General features: G+C 38.3%; 1 protein-coding gene across 2 annotated transcripts; it reads right to left on the bottom strand.

Moving 5' to 3' along the window:
* Positions 1-569: 569 nt before the first annotated feature.
* p4ha1b (prolyl 4-hydroxylase, alpha polypeptide I b) lies at positions 570-13,609 on the bottom strand. Of its 2 annotated transcripts, none has more exons than XM_028007434.1 (15): positions 13,412-13,609; positions 10,346-10,428; positions 10,103-10,199; positions 9,361-9,512; positions 8,359-8,496; positions 7,974-8,213; positions 7,662-7,873; positions 7,401-7,577; positions 5,666-5,736; positions 4,404-4,503; positions 4,183-4,236; positions 4,018-4,083; positions 3,009-3,077; positions 2,628-2,724; positions 570-1,797 (listed from the first exon to the last, which is right to left on the bottom strand). In XM_028007434.1, the coding sequence occupies exons 1-15, from the start codon at positions 13,423-13,425 to the stop codon at positions 1,727-1,729; spliced, it is 1,641 nt and encodes a 546-aa protein (XP_027863235.1). In that variant the 5' UTR covers positions 13,426-13,609; the 3' UTR covers positions 570-1,726. The 2 variants fall into 2 exon arrangements, with proteins under 2 accessions (XP_027863235.1, XP_027863234.1); XM_028007433.1 differs by lacking the exon at positions 5,666-5,736 and adding an exon at positions 7,164-7,234 and having other exon boundaries at positions 13,412-13,608.
* Positions 13,610-14,041: the final 432 nt, after the last annotated feature.

Below are 14,041 nucleotides of genomic sequence, written 5' to 3'. Positions count from 1 at the left end.
ACACCAGGGGCGAGCCCCTCCTTCTGAGGCCCCAGGCACACTCTGAAAAAGCCTGTTGGGAATAATATGTTTTTTTTTTTATTTTTATAATGCTGCAGAAGAGGTAGACCTAATAATTGAACTAATTCTTTTTTTTCTTCCCAAAATAGACTCAATTTTGAAAGAAGCCAGTTATTTCCTGTCAGAAAAAACTAAATAAATCTAAATATACCAGTAATTAATTTTTAGCTTAGATGTACAGTATTTGTGGTTTTAATTGAAATTGTGATATTTTTTTATATATGTTGAGTCACCAAGTTAACAAATAGAATAAGCCATATTAAACTGTGTTCACTACACAGAGGAACGACCACCCCCGATTGACTGGATATGCAGAAAAAATACCTTGTTCACATTTCAACAGACATTTTATATTTTTTTTTGTTCATTGTGCCCTCAGTGTCCTAGGGAAAATATAAACATATCAGAAATTGAAGTTATACTGAATGTTATGTCATGTTGCTTTACTTTTCCTTAAACATAAGGGAAAGTAGACCTGAAATAAAAGACAGATAAACAATTTATTTTTCTGTCAGTAAAAGGTCTTTATTATAGAAAAGACATTTAAAAGTTGACTTGGGACATATAAATAAAAAGCATATCTGGAAAATCCAAATATGTTCACACTTACAGACATACCACAATCAATAAACCCCCCCCCAGAGATTTTAAGGCTGTGATGGTTAGTGTTTGTTCCCTTGCTCTTATTTACTTAATAACAGCTGATAATTATTGATTTTGCATCAAACTTTATGCAGGATAATTAAACACCAACTTGAACTCATGAAACAGTACAACAGACTACACTGGATTGTATGCAGATGGGATTTTGCATGACTTTATAAACACGCGTTGTTTATGCACAACCTCATTTATAACTTTCAGAGTGAAGTCACAGTGTAAACACTGGGGGAAAAGCTCGGCAGATAGTATAATGTGCAACATGCGATAAAGTACTGCATAGATTTAGCAAAAGATGAAAACTTTGCTCTGAATGCTCCTTGTACAGGATGATTTTTGTTTGTTCATGCACCATCTAAGGTTTTTAATTTAACACTGCATGAAGTTTAAAAAATGTTTGAGATTTAAAAATAAAAATTCAGTGAACTTACTAGTTTTACAACTGTTACTTTTTTTTACTGTCTAAAATTTTACAGTTTCCAAAAACTCTTAAGGGTCTAGGGTCACATCAGTCAAACAAAATAATTCAAACAGGCCACATAAAAATGCAAAAAAGAAGAAGAAGAAAAAGAATCCTTTACCATTCAATTTAAAGAGAGGGAAGCTGGCCCCTGCAGTCACAAACTGAAGGATAACCTCACCACAGAGAGCTGGAGTTCATTCAGAGTGCAGAAAAAGACTCATGGGAATGAACAAAGCTCGAGTGTTTCTCAAAACCAATCCGACGACCCTAAGAACATGCTATCTGTCACAGCGACGCGAACGCTGTCCAGGGGGCTCGATGTTATCAAAACAATCTCCGGGCTCACAGACAGAAAACAGGTGAGGAGCAGAACCGACTGTTTGCTGACAGTCAGACAGGGAAGGATGAAGGGATCCATTTGGACCCCATGGATCATCTGTGACGAGTTGCAGAGTTCTCTGGTCCTCGGTGGTTTACAAGAATGAGGCAAGGGGTAAGGGATTCAATGGGAAGGGTTGTTTTTTTCTTAAAAAAAAAAATACATTATTCAGTTTCATTCAGGCTGCAGGGTCGCCGCCACTCCTGACCTCGTTCGTGGATCCACTTGTTCGATACTGACAGACAGAAAAACACAATCTTGAGAATATTCTAGTTAGTTAGTTGCTTTATTCTTGCAAACGTTTACATACTCTTTGATGTTTTTCTCATTAGCTAATGTACTACACAAAAGTCTCAACCCATTTTGTCGGGATTTTACGTGAAAGAGGGTGCAAAAAAAGAGGGTGATGTGAAAAGCTAGCACTGAAATTCAACCTGAACACATTATTCCCACTGTGAAATATAGTGGTGGCAGCATCATGCTATGGGGAAACAAGACTCTCCTGGAAGAAAACCAATTCTAGAAGGACAGCAATCTTAAATATAATGCCAGAACTTCGATGAAATAGTTTAGAAAAAGAATATATTCATGTGGTAGAATGGCCTAGTCAAAGCTGAGACCTAAATCCAACTGACAGTTTCTTGCAAATCTAAAACTGCTATTTACAGATTCTAATTATCCAACTGGACTGAATTTGAAGTATTTAACAAAAACAAAGAGGCATACCCCCAAATGATTGCATCTTTTACTGTAGCACACCTGGTTCTTTCAGGTTCATTATTATCCACTACCATTTTTCAATCGGTCTCATAAAATCCCAACAAAACATATTAAAATTAAAAGTGATAAAGTGATAAAATGTGGAAAAGTTTAAGCGGTGTAACTATTTCAGCAAAGCAGCATCCCATATGTACATTTACAATTCATACATGTGCAATTAATACAATGCTAAAGACCCAAATGAAGAAGCAGAAAATCCAAGCATGAAGTCTGAAGTTATCCACTGAGACTAATCCTGTGTGTCATAATGTAGAGCCAAGGTTGAACTCCGAAAGAGGAACTCACCCCACTTGTTGCCCACTAACACTGGACAGGCTGCATGCCGGGTGCTATAGTCTCCTTCCCCGCTGGCAAAAAGATTGTACCAGAACACAGCAGTACCCTGCAATCAATGGTAGATGTTAGCGGCAACTCTCCATCTGTATGAATCTGACTTAGCATAGTTTCATTTAACACATCAACTCTCAATAAAAAAAAAATAAAAAAAATATTATCTACATAATTTAGAAAGAACTATCTTATAGATCAATGTATGCTACAAAACTCAAAGCCATTTAGTGTTTATTACATCTGAATGTCTAAAATTGTTTTGACAAACATATGTGGTATTTTATAATCCAGCCAAATCGATCATGTTACAAGTAAATAGTGTTAGTGTGCTTTTACCTTTTTAGGCCAAACAGCTGCACCTACGTCTGGGAATACTGTGGCGCCCCCTGCAGTCACATCACTCATCTGCAACAGCAAAAGCAAAGAAAAAAATAAGCTGCTGACAGGTTTGTTGGCCCAACATCATTCTCTACTCCCACTGGGTGATCCGGAGGTGCTCCTGCGTCAGAGCAGTCAAAGCGATGTTTATTTATGAATTACGTATGTGGACTTAAGGTCAATACTATTATTATTTTGTCTATTTAATACAGTATTTGAGAAATTATTTACAAGCTACAGTCAACTACTAATGCTAGTGACCAAATTTAGCTGTTTCATCAAGATTGTCGTCAGCTATTTGCTATTGAAAAGTGAAAAAATAAAATAACATAAAACAAGTCACAGTCAAGAAATTTTTCAGATATGTTATATATAAATATATTTTCTTACTGTCAGGCTCATTAGGCTTTGTACATTTTCAGAGACAAATGGTTTGTTTCAATCAAAAATTAATCTAAGTCCCATACTTAATTTTTGTTAACATATTTATACTTATTCAGAAAATCTATTAAATTTAAGTTAACTGAAAAAGAAAAACATGACCAATATTTCAACAGTGACCTACCAATTTAATATTTAGAAATGTTTCTCTAAGACATATCTGCATTGCACCACTAAATATTATCATGTTAATTATTTTATTGTCCATTAATTAATTATTTCAGTCACCTAAAAAATATTAGGTGACTGTCAACATGTCATCTGTGCACGCATGCATTTTCATGCGCATAAAGTGCAACTCTCATGCCACTGAAAACAAATTATTTATTTCACATAACATTTTATCACTTCTAACAAGAAGTGACTTCTAACAAGCATCATAATAATTAAAAATAAACGTACACCACATTGCTGGCATATTATTTATTGCAGTGAAAAAAAACACGTCTATATGACAACTGGAGTTTTTAACAAAAGCCACTGATTAACTTAAAGCCAGCTCTGCTCTTTGTATGTATTTACTTACATAAAAAAGCCATGTTGCAATACGATTTCCAGTTCCAAGTTCTTTAAACGCATCTGGCTCATCTTTCTGAGGAATTGTTGCACAAAAGATGTAATGTCATGTCATGTCATGTCAATGCGACTGCTCGAAAACAGAAAATCAACTCTCAACAATTAGAAAGCTTACCCTTCCGAAGTCAAAGTGAGGTTCATATTGCCCTCCAACACCGTAATTTGCAACCTATGAAATCAAAGAAAAACAAAAAGTTGTTTAAATTGTACAGATGCAGAAATAAGCCAATAATCATGTGGAAAAGAAAATCAAGAAGCCTTTTTAAACATTCACTTAATTTTTATATTAGTAAATGTTCACATAATGTCTATGCTTGTTTTTATTTATCGGTTTACCTGGAGTTCTTCTGCTGTGTCAACTTCCAGACCTGTAATGCCCTCAATTCTCTCATTGATCCTTTCAATCACAGGATCCTCGTAGCCTGTGAGCCAAGCACTGCAACAATGGAGGCAAAGCAATTTAGATCGAGGACGTTTTTTGTCGTAGGATACACATTTGTCCACTAGATGGCAGTAGACAAATCTTTTTGTAAAAGCAACAAATTCATGCCACGCTTGAAAACATGCAGGGGGAGAAAAAAATAGAAAGCACGTGGGAATAAACTGGAAACATGGAAAGAGCCCAAGGATCTCCAGTCAGCTCAGGGTGCAGGTTTGTGCACTTTGGTGGTGTGGTTGAGCACCACAGAGAACTTTTTTTTTTAGGATTACACTATTCTAAAAAAAAAATAAAAAATTCTGCTAATGTTCAGCATCTTAAATGAAAATTTTAAATTGTCGTTTTTATGGAAGAAGCAGTAAAATCCTATAATATGCACATCAAACCAGCCATGCTAGTAACAATTCCCACAACAGTAAATTCCAACTCCTAAAATAAAGATTTGTTTTCAGACATGAAAAATGGCATTCCTGTTTGGAAGGGACGGATTTAAACAAGTCACGTCTGAAAAAAAAAAGCCTTCCATCCGTTCCTCCTGTTCATGGCTCACCGAATCTATGACGACGTGCTGACTCACACATAACGCACAGAAAAAAAACATCAAAGTGACACCACACCCTCACATCCATGTGTGCTGACATTAACTACCGGGAGCAGTAAAACCAAAGTGATGTGGGGGTTTGAGTTGGCTGCTGGGCCTGCTATATTTAGTTCTGGATACAAATTTCAGAAAACGTCACTAACATAGTTTAGATGAGATAGCTAGCATTTAGATTTGTAATTGGGCATTTCATGTAATCTAATCCATGGCCTTGAAAAATGACTTCACCTCTGCTGCAAATAGTGAAATTAACAAAAAATAAAGCTAAAAAAAAAAAAAAAACTGCACAGCTGCACCACAGCAGCCATGATGGCATGTTATGACTTCCTGTGTGGGAAATAGCTAAAAAGCAAGGAATAAGAGTTCAATGAATCATCCACAGGGTTTAATTATTTTGGCCTCAACAAATTGTTTGCACCAATAATAACTAAAACCCTTTTATTGTTAGTTTTCCATCTAATTATTTGCATTTTCTCTGCGCAAGGTCAAACAAAGCCAGCCATTAGACAATGACAAAGCGGGAGCTGGATGAGCACCTGCTGACCTGTGACCCCTTACCTCTTGGAGACTCTGTATTGGGCTGTGGTAAGTTTCCCCGTTTGAGGGTCATGCACCGTGGCTCGCCTTAGCTATGGCAGTTCCAGAGGACACAAAGGGGTACAGGAAATAAAAACGGGAGGAGGAAGAAATAAAAAAGAGGACAGACAGAGCAGGATGGATGAAATGGAAAGAGAGAGAGAGAGAGAAGAAAAGCAGATGGAGTCACTGGTTGTTGATGTTATTAAAAAGAAAAAGCAGCAGAGTGTTCCATGAGGCAATACTGGACTTCTAGATGTTATTTATAATAATCATGTTGATCATTTATTCATCGACTGCCTGTGATGAACCTCATGTGGGACAAAGCAACTATGTTAATACAAACTAGCAGAAACGGTAACACATTTTCCTCTCCTTTCAGCATGTTGTGTTACCTTTCTGAAGCAGACCCCTGAGCTGGAGAGCGCCCCAGTAGTTTAAAATAAACAACTTTTTCACAAACCAAAGTAAGCTAGCAGCACTGATACAACTTGATACAATTTCTTTGTCAATCAGTAATAGTCCACTGATATGTTTGAGGTGCCTTGCAGAAAGTATCGAAACCTCTTGAACTTTCCCTGGTTTGTATCACGTTACAATTGTAAACCTTTGTGGATTTTATTGGGATTTTATGTAGCAAACCAACACAAACTATAACATATTTAAGAGGTGAAAGGAAAGGGATTTAAGGTTTTAAACTTTAACACAAGCAAACCCTCTTCAACTGAACCTCTAAATTAAGTTGTGTAAAGGTAGCGCAAACACATGCCTTCTAAGGTCAACTAATTGGTTAACAGCAGGCCCATCTATGTGTAGTTTAATATAAATATAAATACAATTGTTGACATGTAAGCTGGTTAGAGTTGACAGATAGAGTCCACTCCTGAGAGAAAAAAACATGCTAGAAACTCCAAAAAAAAACTTGTGTGGACTTAAACGTAGAGCCAGAGTTGCAATTAAATTGTGTACTTTAAAGTACTTGTGTTAAAATGGACTAGCCAAGTAGAGTACAGACCGAAAATCAATGAAGAACTTGTGACTGTTCAGACTCTCTCCGTTCAACTTGATTTTTTACAAAACAATAAATAAACATAGACAAAAACATTCCAGATGACCACAGCTGGTGGAGACACATCCCATAAGGCTGGTTTTGTAAAAAGAATCGAAATTTTTTGTTTTGTTTTGTTTATTTTTGTTGTTAGCAATTTTATGCTCCTTTATGCTGGTCTAGCACTTAATAACCCAATAAAATACTCTGAGGTTTAGGGTTATGATGACAAATAAAAGGGACAAGAAATCCTTTTACAAGGCACTGCATAAGCTGTATAAATGTTTTCTCATTCCGCGTTCAGCTCAAGAGCCTTTAATCTTTAATGAGGCAGCAAAGTGGAGCTCTGGATAGGCCAAAGAAGAAATCGGATGCATTTTCGAGGAAAGGAAAAATTCCCTCAAAGCTCTTTCCTATGACCTTCCGTCTTACCTTTTGCTGATCCTGTAATGAGCTGTCTCCAGAACTCCAGTGACGGGGTTGGAGATGGTTGCCCTGCGCAGCTGTGAAGCCAGGGACATGATTTAACCCCCAACACAGAGCCACACGGCCCCGGATGCTTGTCTAACCCACCAAACCGGCCTCGTGACTTTAACCTGCCACCTCTCAACATCTAAAATCACAAACACGCCATTGAACAAACGCTCCTCTGCTCAGAGAGTTACTTACTCGTGGTTTTGCCAGTTGCTTGACTTTCTCGATTTCTGCATCGGAGATGATGTCGAGGTAGCGAACGATGTAGGGGCGGTCCCACTCGTCTTGCTGTTTGACCGGCGCCAGCACAAACCTGGGGTGACGATTGTTGTTGTAGTATCGACAGAACAGCCGGCTCTGTCGGCGCGGGGTCTAGTAGTGAGATTGAGAATTAAACCAGAGTGGAAGATAAAAGTGAGGCGCCGTGTCGTTATTTCTGCTGCTTTTCTTCCTCACCATCTTGAGGCCCTCCCCTCGACAAAGCATCTCATACTTCTTCCTCTCTGGGATCAGAGAGAAAGAGTTATTTTGCTTCTTTTTCTTGTTCTTTTCGCTCGTGACCCTCTTTCCACTCTCCTCCTGCGTCCGAGCCGTTTCCTCTTTTTTCTGCTTCTCCAGCTGGAACTCGAAGTACTTCACGTTGCCCTTTGCACGCTGGTGCTCCGGGTCTGAAATTGTGGCAGAAAAATGGCAGCAATGATGATGATGTCACCGTAAACAGTTCACTGGATTTAATTCAATTCCCCAATACCGTTGATGGCAGCTTACCCAGTTTGAGCAGCCTCAAGGTGTACTCCAGCGCTCGCTCTATTTCCCCCTGCTGGTAGATTGCATAACTCAGGTAGTCCAGAACCGTCACCTTGTCTATGGTGGATTCCTCTCCCTCGTCGAGCTGTTTCAGGGCCTGCGCCATCCACAGCTCCGTGTGGTAGTAATCGGCGTCTGAGTAGGCTATTTTACCCAGCTCGTAACAGTCCTCCACTGTCATCTGGCTCTTGTGCTTCACGCCTGGTGAGCAAATAAAAGGACAACAATGACGATGGAGGGCAAAAAAAAAAAAAACATCGGTGCTGTTTAAACAACAAATAAACTATCAAGAAAAACTTTGAACCTGGTGCTAAATGTGACTATTTACTGAAGTAACAGCTTTTACCAGGAAGGTCTCCTGTGGAAATGGTGTTGGCATCGAGCTTGTAGGTGTCTTGTAACCGGAGAAGAGCTTTAGCCGCTCCAGTCTGGTCCTCCTCTGTGGGGAAGTACTGCCTCTGGATGGTCAGGTTGGAGATAAATCCTGTAAGAATTGCACACATCAAATATTCTAGAGGCGTATGAATCCAGTAACAACAGCACTGAATCCTGCCAGAGGCGGCTTTTTATATCTAAGATGAGAATTGTAGTTGCTGAATGCCAGACAGACACATGATGAATGGAAATGGGAAAAAAAAAAACACACACGTACAATAGAAAAGGTGTTGCACCAGAATCAGCTGTACATGTGAGTTTGCCACAGTGTTACATACGGGACATCAAGAAGCCCGGGTACAAACGTGAACCACAATGAAGAAGTATTTACCAATTCTAAACTTATTGGCACCAGTTTTAAAGATGTGTAAAAACCCCTTGGTTGCTATGGAGTTTTGGTGACTGCAGTTCTCTGCCAGAGAGCTTTAGAGTGACGCCCTTACCGTCCTCCTCATTGTGCAAAGTGAAAAGAAAAAACATAGATCATCGACCAGCCTTAATTGTCCAACCTCTAGTGTTCTAAAACCTCCTATTTAGTCTTTCCAATTTTGAAGAACTGTCAGATGTCTTAAAAGCTGACAAATCTGGAATCAACTGCAACAAGTAAGATACAAATTACCAGAAATGTTCAGCTTTAAGAATTTGTAGAGATTATAAATGTGTCAATTATTGTGGAATTTTTAAAAATGTGTCATTTTGTCCACTGACTAAATCTAAAGGTTGGATTTTTCTTATTTTTCCCATGTAAGAACATGCAACTGAAACAACAGGTAAATTTTGTTTGACAGATCTTTAAAGAAAGTTTCAATAAATGTGGACGGCTCAAATCTGAACTTTCCACACTAGAATTAGTCAATTCTAATGTTAATGTGAGAGCTAACTGTGAATGCCAGCACTTCTCAGTTGTCCATACCATCAGTGGTGTCACTAAGTACAAGACTCTCCAGGTCCCCCCACTCTGTGTTCAGCCTCTTCATCAGTTTGAAGGCATTGACGGGATGACCCAAAAACCCTTCTGGGTCTTGTGTGGCTGTTGCTGTCAAGGAATCCAACTTGTCGGCCCACCTGCCATGAAAATGACAACACAGATCAAGAGTACTGATCGGAAATGATGGGATTTTGCACCGGCGCTGTTCTAAAAAACGCAAAACTGTTTCTGAACTTAGCAATCAAAGCAACACTTGACAGAGCAAATATTCCTCAAAATTGGTTTTAATCTGTAGTTTATAAAACTGATCTTTCTCTGGGTGAGTTTTGTTTTCAAGAGATTCATTGGAATCTTCTTATTCAATCAGAAAAGTTTGTTTAATTGTTGGATGCAAATTAAAGCTCTTGCTCATCTCATAGCATCTCATCCTCTTTGAATTTAGCTAATTTTTCTTTGTCGTTGAGGTTTTGCGCCTACGAGTCCTTGTTGAATGCGTTTGACATGCAACAAAACAAACCGTACGAAGCAAACTGACATTGAAAGTAATTTCTCGAAAGATGGTTTAAAGCTATCAGTAAATGTATCTGGTGACGATGGAGACTTTGTGCCTTGTCAATTGAAATCTTTTCCGTTTTTAAAAGTTACGGAATGCCATCGTCCGTACGAGATGAGGGTGACCCACAAAAAGCAGTGCTGTACAGATTGAACACTTCGATTCGATTCTCACCGCTTAACCCGCTCCAGTTTGTTCTCCTCCGCTCTGATGTAATCCTTCAGAGACGTGACAAGGTCTTTCTCAGTGTACAACAGATCTGTCATCTGGCCTGAGTGGCAACAAATCAGAAGAACATGCATGGGTTACACAATGCATCATTGATGTCATCATTTCATGATTTGAAAAGATGTTTGCTTCTGGACTCGGTTAAATGTAATGATCACAGGGATCAGTTTTACACGGTGTGTGCGCTACCTATGGAGGTGAAGAAATCATTGTGGGCTGAGAGTAACTGCAGGCAGCTCAGCAGCAACAAACACCAACATGGCAGCTCCATTCTGAAAGAGAGCGGGATAAGTCCTTTTGATGAATTTGTCTGAATGTGCTGGTTCGTCTGATGTCATAGGATGTGATTCTTTTAGATTAGATAAACAACATATTCATTTCCTTGAAAACTTTATTTCATAGATTTTATTACTAGATTCTATTTATTCAAAAAACAAAACATCTCTTGTTCACCGAGTTAAAACTTGAGCCTACTTGCATGATTTTTTGCATTTGCACTTCTATGTTGTCGTTCAAACATAGTTTTTCTTTCTGTGTTTTAGGGTATTGTTTTCCCTACTTGTTAAATACTGTTTTCTTTGTTTTTCAGTGGGAATGAACTGAATATTAAAACGAGAATGACAAAATATGAAACTCAAATTTCGATACACAAAACAGTTAAACCAGAAATGCTTCTGTTTTATCCTAAAAACAGAAGCGTTTGGTCAAACCCACAACCTGTCGGAGACACAAAAATAAGTCTGTGGTTGGTGTCAACACGTCTGGTTTTGGTTTTAGATTTTGGACAAGGTTTCAATCCAAGAAGTCACTGTGCCTGTGAAGGATGCAGCTGTATTTTCTCTTTAAAACCACACATTTAACAGAAAAGGAACACATAAGAGATTGGAGGGAAGAATTACAATTTTCCACAATAAAATCAACATGTGTGACAAAAGGTTAGATGCTGAGCTCATTACAGATCTAAACTTAAACTCAGATAGAGACTACATTCATTTTTATATGTACATAGTCCTTTGGATAGATAGTTCTTTAGTTTCAGTCAAGTAAGAAGTAAGGTCACCAGTCTTTTGAGAGAGCAAAGAGTAACACACACAACACACACACTCACACCCATTTGCTATTTGTGAGGGCAAATGAGTGAAGGAGAACCCACAGAGGCATGTGAAAGGCTTAGAACAACACAGACAGTCTGCACAGTTGAGGTTTGCATTGGGGATCTCCTAACTGAGGTCCAATGACACTGACAACCGCTGTGCCAGCTACCTTGAAGATATAGTGAGATCATTTCTGTGTAGCTCTGCTGAGAATCGAACTGAAAGTAGACTGCAGGTTCAGACAGGCTCTGACTTTGCCCTCATTTGAAAAAACAAACGAATTGTGGGATTTTAATTTAGGTCTGCAGCATGCCGCAATGACAAACTAAAAATATATTCAAACAGCTCCCATTTAATCAAAACTGGAAACATGCATAAAGAAAGTGTTACTGAAAATGAATACTTGTTATTACCCCAAAAACACCGGAAATAAGGTAAAACTCAAGAGAATAAAAGTAATGGAATAAAAGTGTACATTTGGGTGAATCTTTTTGTAACTTTGGGAAGTTATGTAGAGACTCTCCTTTGACACAGCAAATGTATTTTCCGGCCACTTTTTCTATTCTTTCTAGCACATTCTCTGCTTCTGCTTTTGAAAGAAAACCACATCACAGCAACATCAGATTGTGATCAAGAGTTCTTTGTTTATATTATTTGTCATTTTGTGAAATGCAACATCAGATTAATTTAAAGAAAGAATCTATCACTCATTTTATGATGTGACTAATAAAAAGCAGACACTGATGAGCACAAGATGAACACTTCAACTTTTTATCTTTTTTTTTGCCTACAATATGCAAAACAAATCTACTAGAGTGAAAAAAATCACTCTAGATTTTCACTATCAACCTTAGATTTGACTTATAATATTTCATTAGTCATAAAATAATTGCAGAGCATTTGAAAATATAGGAAACTGGCATTAATTTAAAGTTTTTTAAATAATAAAAAAAAACATTTTGTTTTCAGTTCTGCTCCAATAATCTGGAACTAACCAAGTAAGTGAGTTAATAAATATGCTCAAAAAATTATACATTCAGAAAAAATATTTTTTTAAATTCTAACAATGGATGTCTCTCCAAATATAACTGACCCTGCCTAAATTAAAGAAAAATATGAAGATTTCGACACATATATAATCAAATCTAATCTAAAGTTGTATAAAATTCATATTGATCATTCCATTCACAGAATCTTTCACCCAGCTGTTATATAATCCCTAAAAATTACAATATTTCACATCAGAAACAATAAATACACAATAAGTAAAAAGCATACTTTTAAATTGCCAATTGTTGAGCAGCAACCTCAACAAACATATTTTTTTCCGTACCTCACTGCTGTTTTCACACTAAATACTGATCAAAGTAATCTTTTAGCTGTATGTATATGTTTTTTTTAATCCAAGTTGTTTTTAGTCGTGGCAGAGAAACTTCTTTTCAAATGTCTCGTTTTACCTTTACTCTAAAGTCATGCTGTAAAAAAAAAAGCAAAGGATGTGGATGGAAAAGGATAGGACTGCCACGTCTTCGCTCCTCCCCTCCGTGGAAACTCGTGTGCGGACTAAAATCCCTCCGATGGAGTCTTACCTGCTCCAAGCCAAAGTGAAATCTGCAAACTAACAAGAATCACTGGTTCACGGTCAATTTGTGCTGTAGAGATTAATTGGTTTATTTAAGCAAGATGCTTCACTACTAGTCATTTTTTGTTGTTGTTAAATATTTTCCATTTTGACAGCAACAAATGATACTTCCACTCTAGTATGCCGCGTTGTAGAAAATGTATTTAGATTATTATTATTATTATTATTCAAATAATAATATCACTTTGCATTGCCTTCAATGCAAAGTGAAGGCAGCAGTAGCATCCCACGCTACATTGCATAGGAATGCCATAACTAAGCCAACGACGCGTGGGCAGAAACACGCATGCTCTTCTTTTGTCCTCCTGTTTGCCAGGTTGTTATTTTGTATCTATTTTAGCTCCTTCCGTACTGCAAATCTCTAGGGGACTTAGCTTTCAGTTCAATATTTTACGCCCCGTGCTAACACTAGTCTGGGTACAACGCGCAGCCTTTCACTGTGAACTAGAGAATAACTATGCAATATGCGTACAGGCCTTTTTCCCCCGTCTCTTATCTGATCCAGGAGGCTGTATTTACCTCGTCCAGAGCATCCCGTAGCTAGCAGGAGAACCGTGTCCTCAGCCGCTGTGTCCTCTGAAGTAAGTCTCACTTCCTCGGGAAGGACTCGCTGAATTAACGGGGGGGGGGAATAAGATCCTCCTCTCTGTGATGTTCCGGTGAACTGTTGGCTCTCTGGACGCATGGGCTGGATCTCTGGGCGTCTCAGCCTGAATGCTACGTGCAGGCTCACATGCGTGCGGTACAGTTTTGTGATCATTTTTTTGGGGGGGGGGTTGAAACAGGAGGTGTCCTGTGTAAAAAAAATGGGGAAGTTGTAGTTTTTTGAGCTTAAACCCACTGTGACACGACCGCAAAGAGTTTTGTTGAGTGCGGCTGTCCCTTAACTAACGGCACGCTTCTGCCACGTATTAGAAACGTCTGGGGAGGCATGAAAGATCATGAAATGATCATGAAATGATCATGAAAGTACAGTTTTCACACCTAAAACGGGATTTAAGATGTAGTATTCTACTGGTTACATTTTCATGGAAGTTGTGTGAAGTTTGGAATATGACACTTTGGCAAACTTTTACCCTAGTTTCACCTGCAGTCTCTGCTTCTCACATACTAGAACATTCCTTCCTTTCAGTGTCTGGAATGCTGCTT

Source organism: Xiphophorus couchianus, chromosome 22 (genome assembly GCF_001444195.1).
Source record: "Xiphophorus couchianus chromosome 22, X_couchianus-1.0, whole genome shotgun sequence".
NCBI lineage: Eukaryota > Metazoa > Chordata > Actinopteri > Cyprinodontiformes > Poeciliidae > Xiphophorus > Xiphophorus couchianus.
The sequence above is the reverse complement of the archived record's forward strand: the minus strand, read 5'-3'. Positions and strand labels throughout refer to the sequence as shown.

Coding starts and splice junctions, on each gene's coding strand:
- p4ha1b (XM_028007434.1), bottom strand. Junction 8,214..8,358: donor TTCCACAGGAGACCTTCCTG/GTAAAAGCTGTT, acceptor TTTGCTCACCAG/GCGTGAAGCACAAGAGCCAG. Junction 3,078..4,017: donor TTGCAACATGGCTTTTTTAT/GTAAGTAAATAC, acceptor TTGCTGTTGCAG/ATGAGTGATGTGACTGCAGG.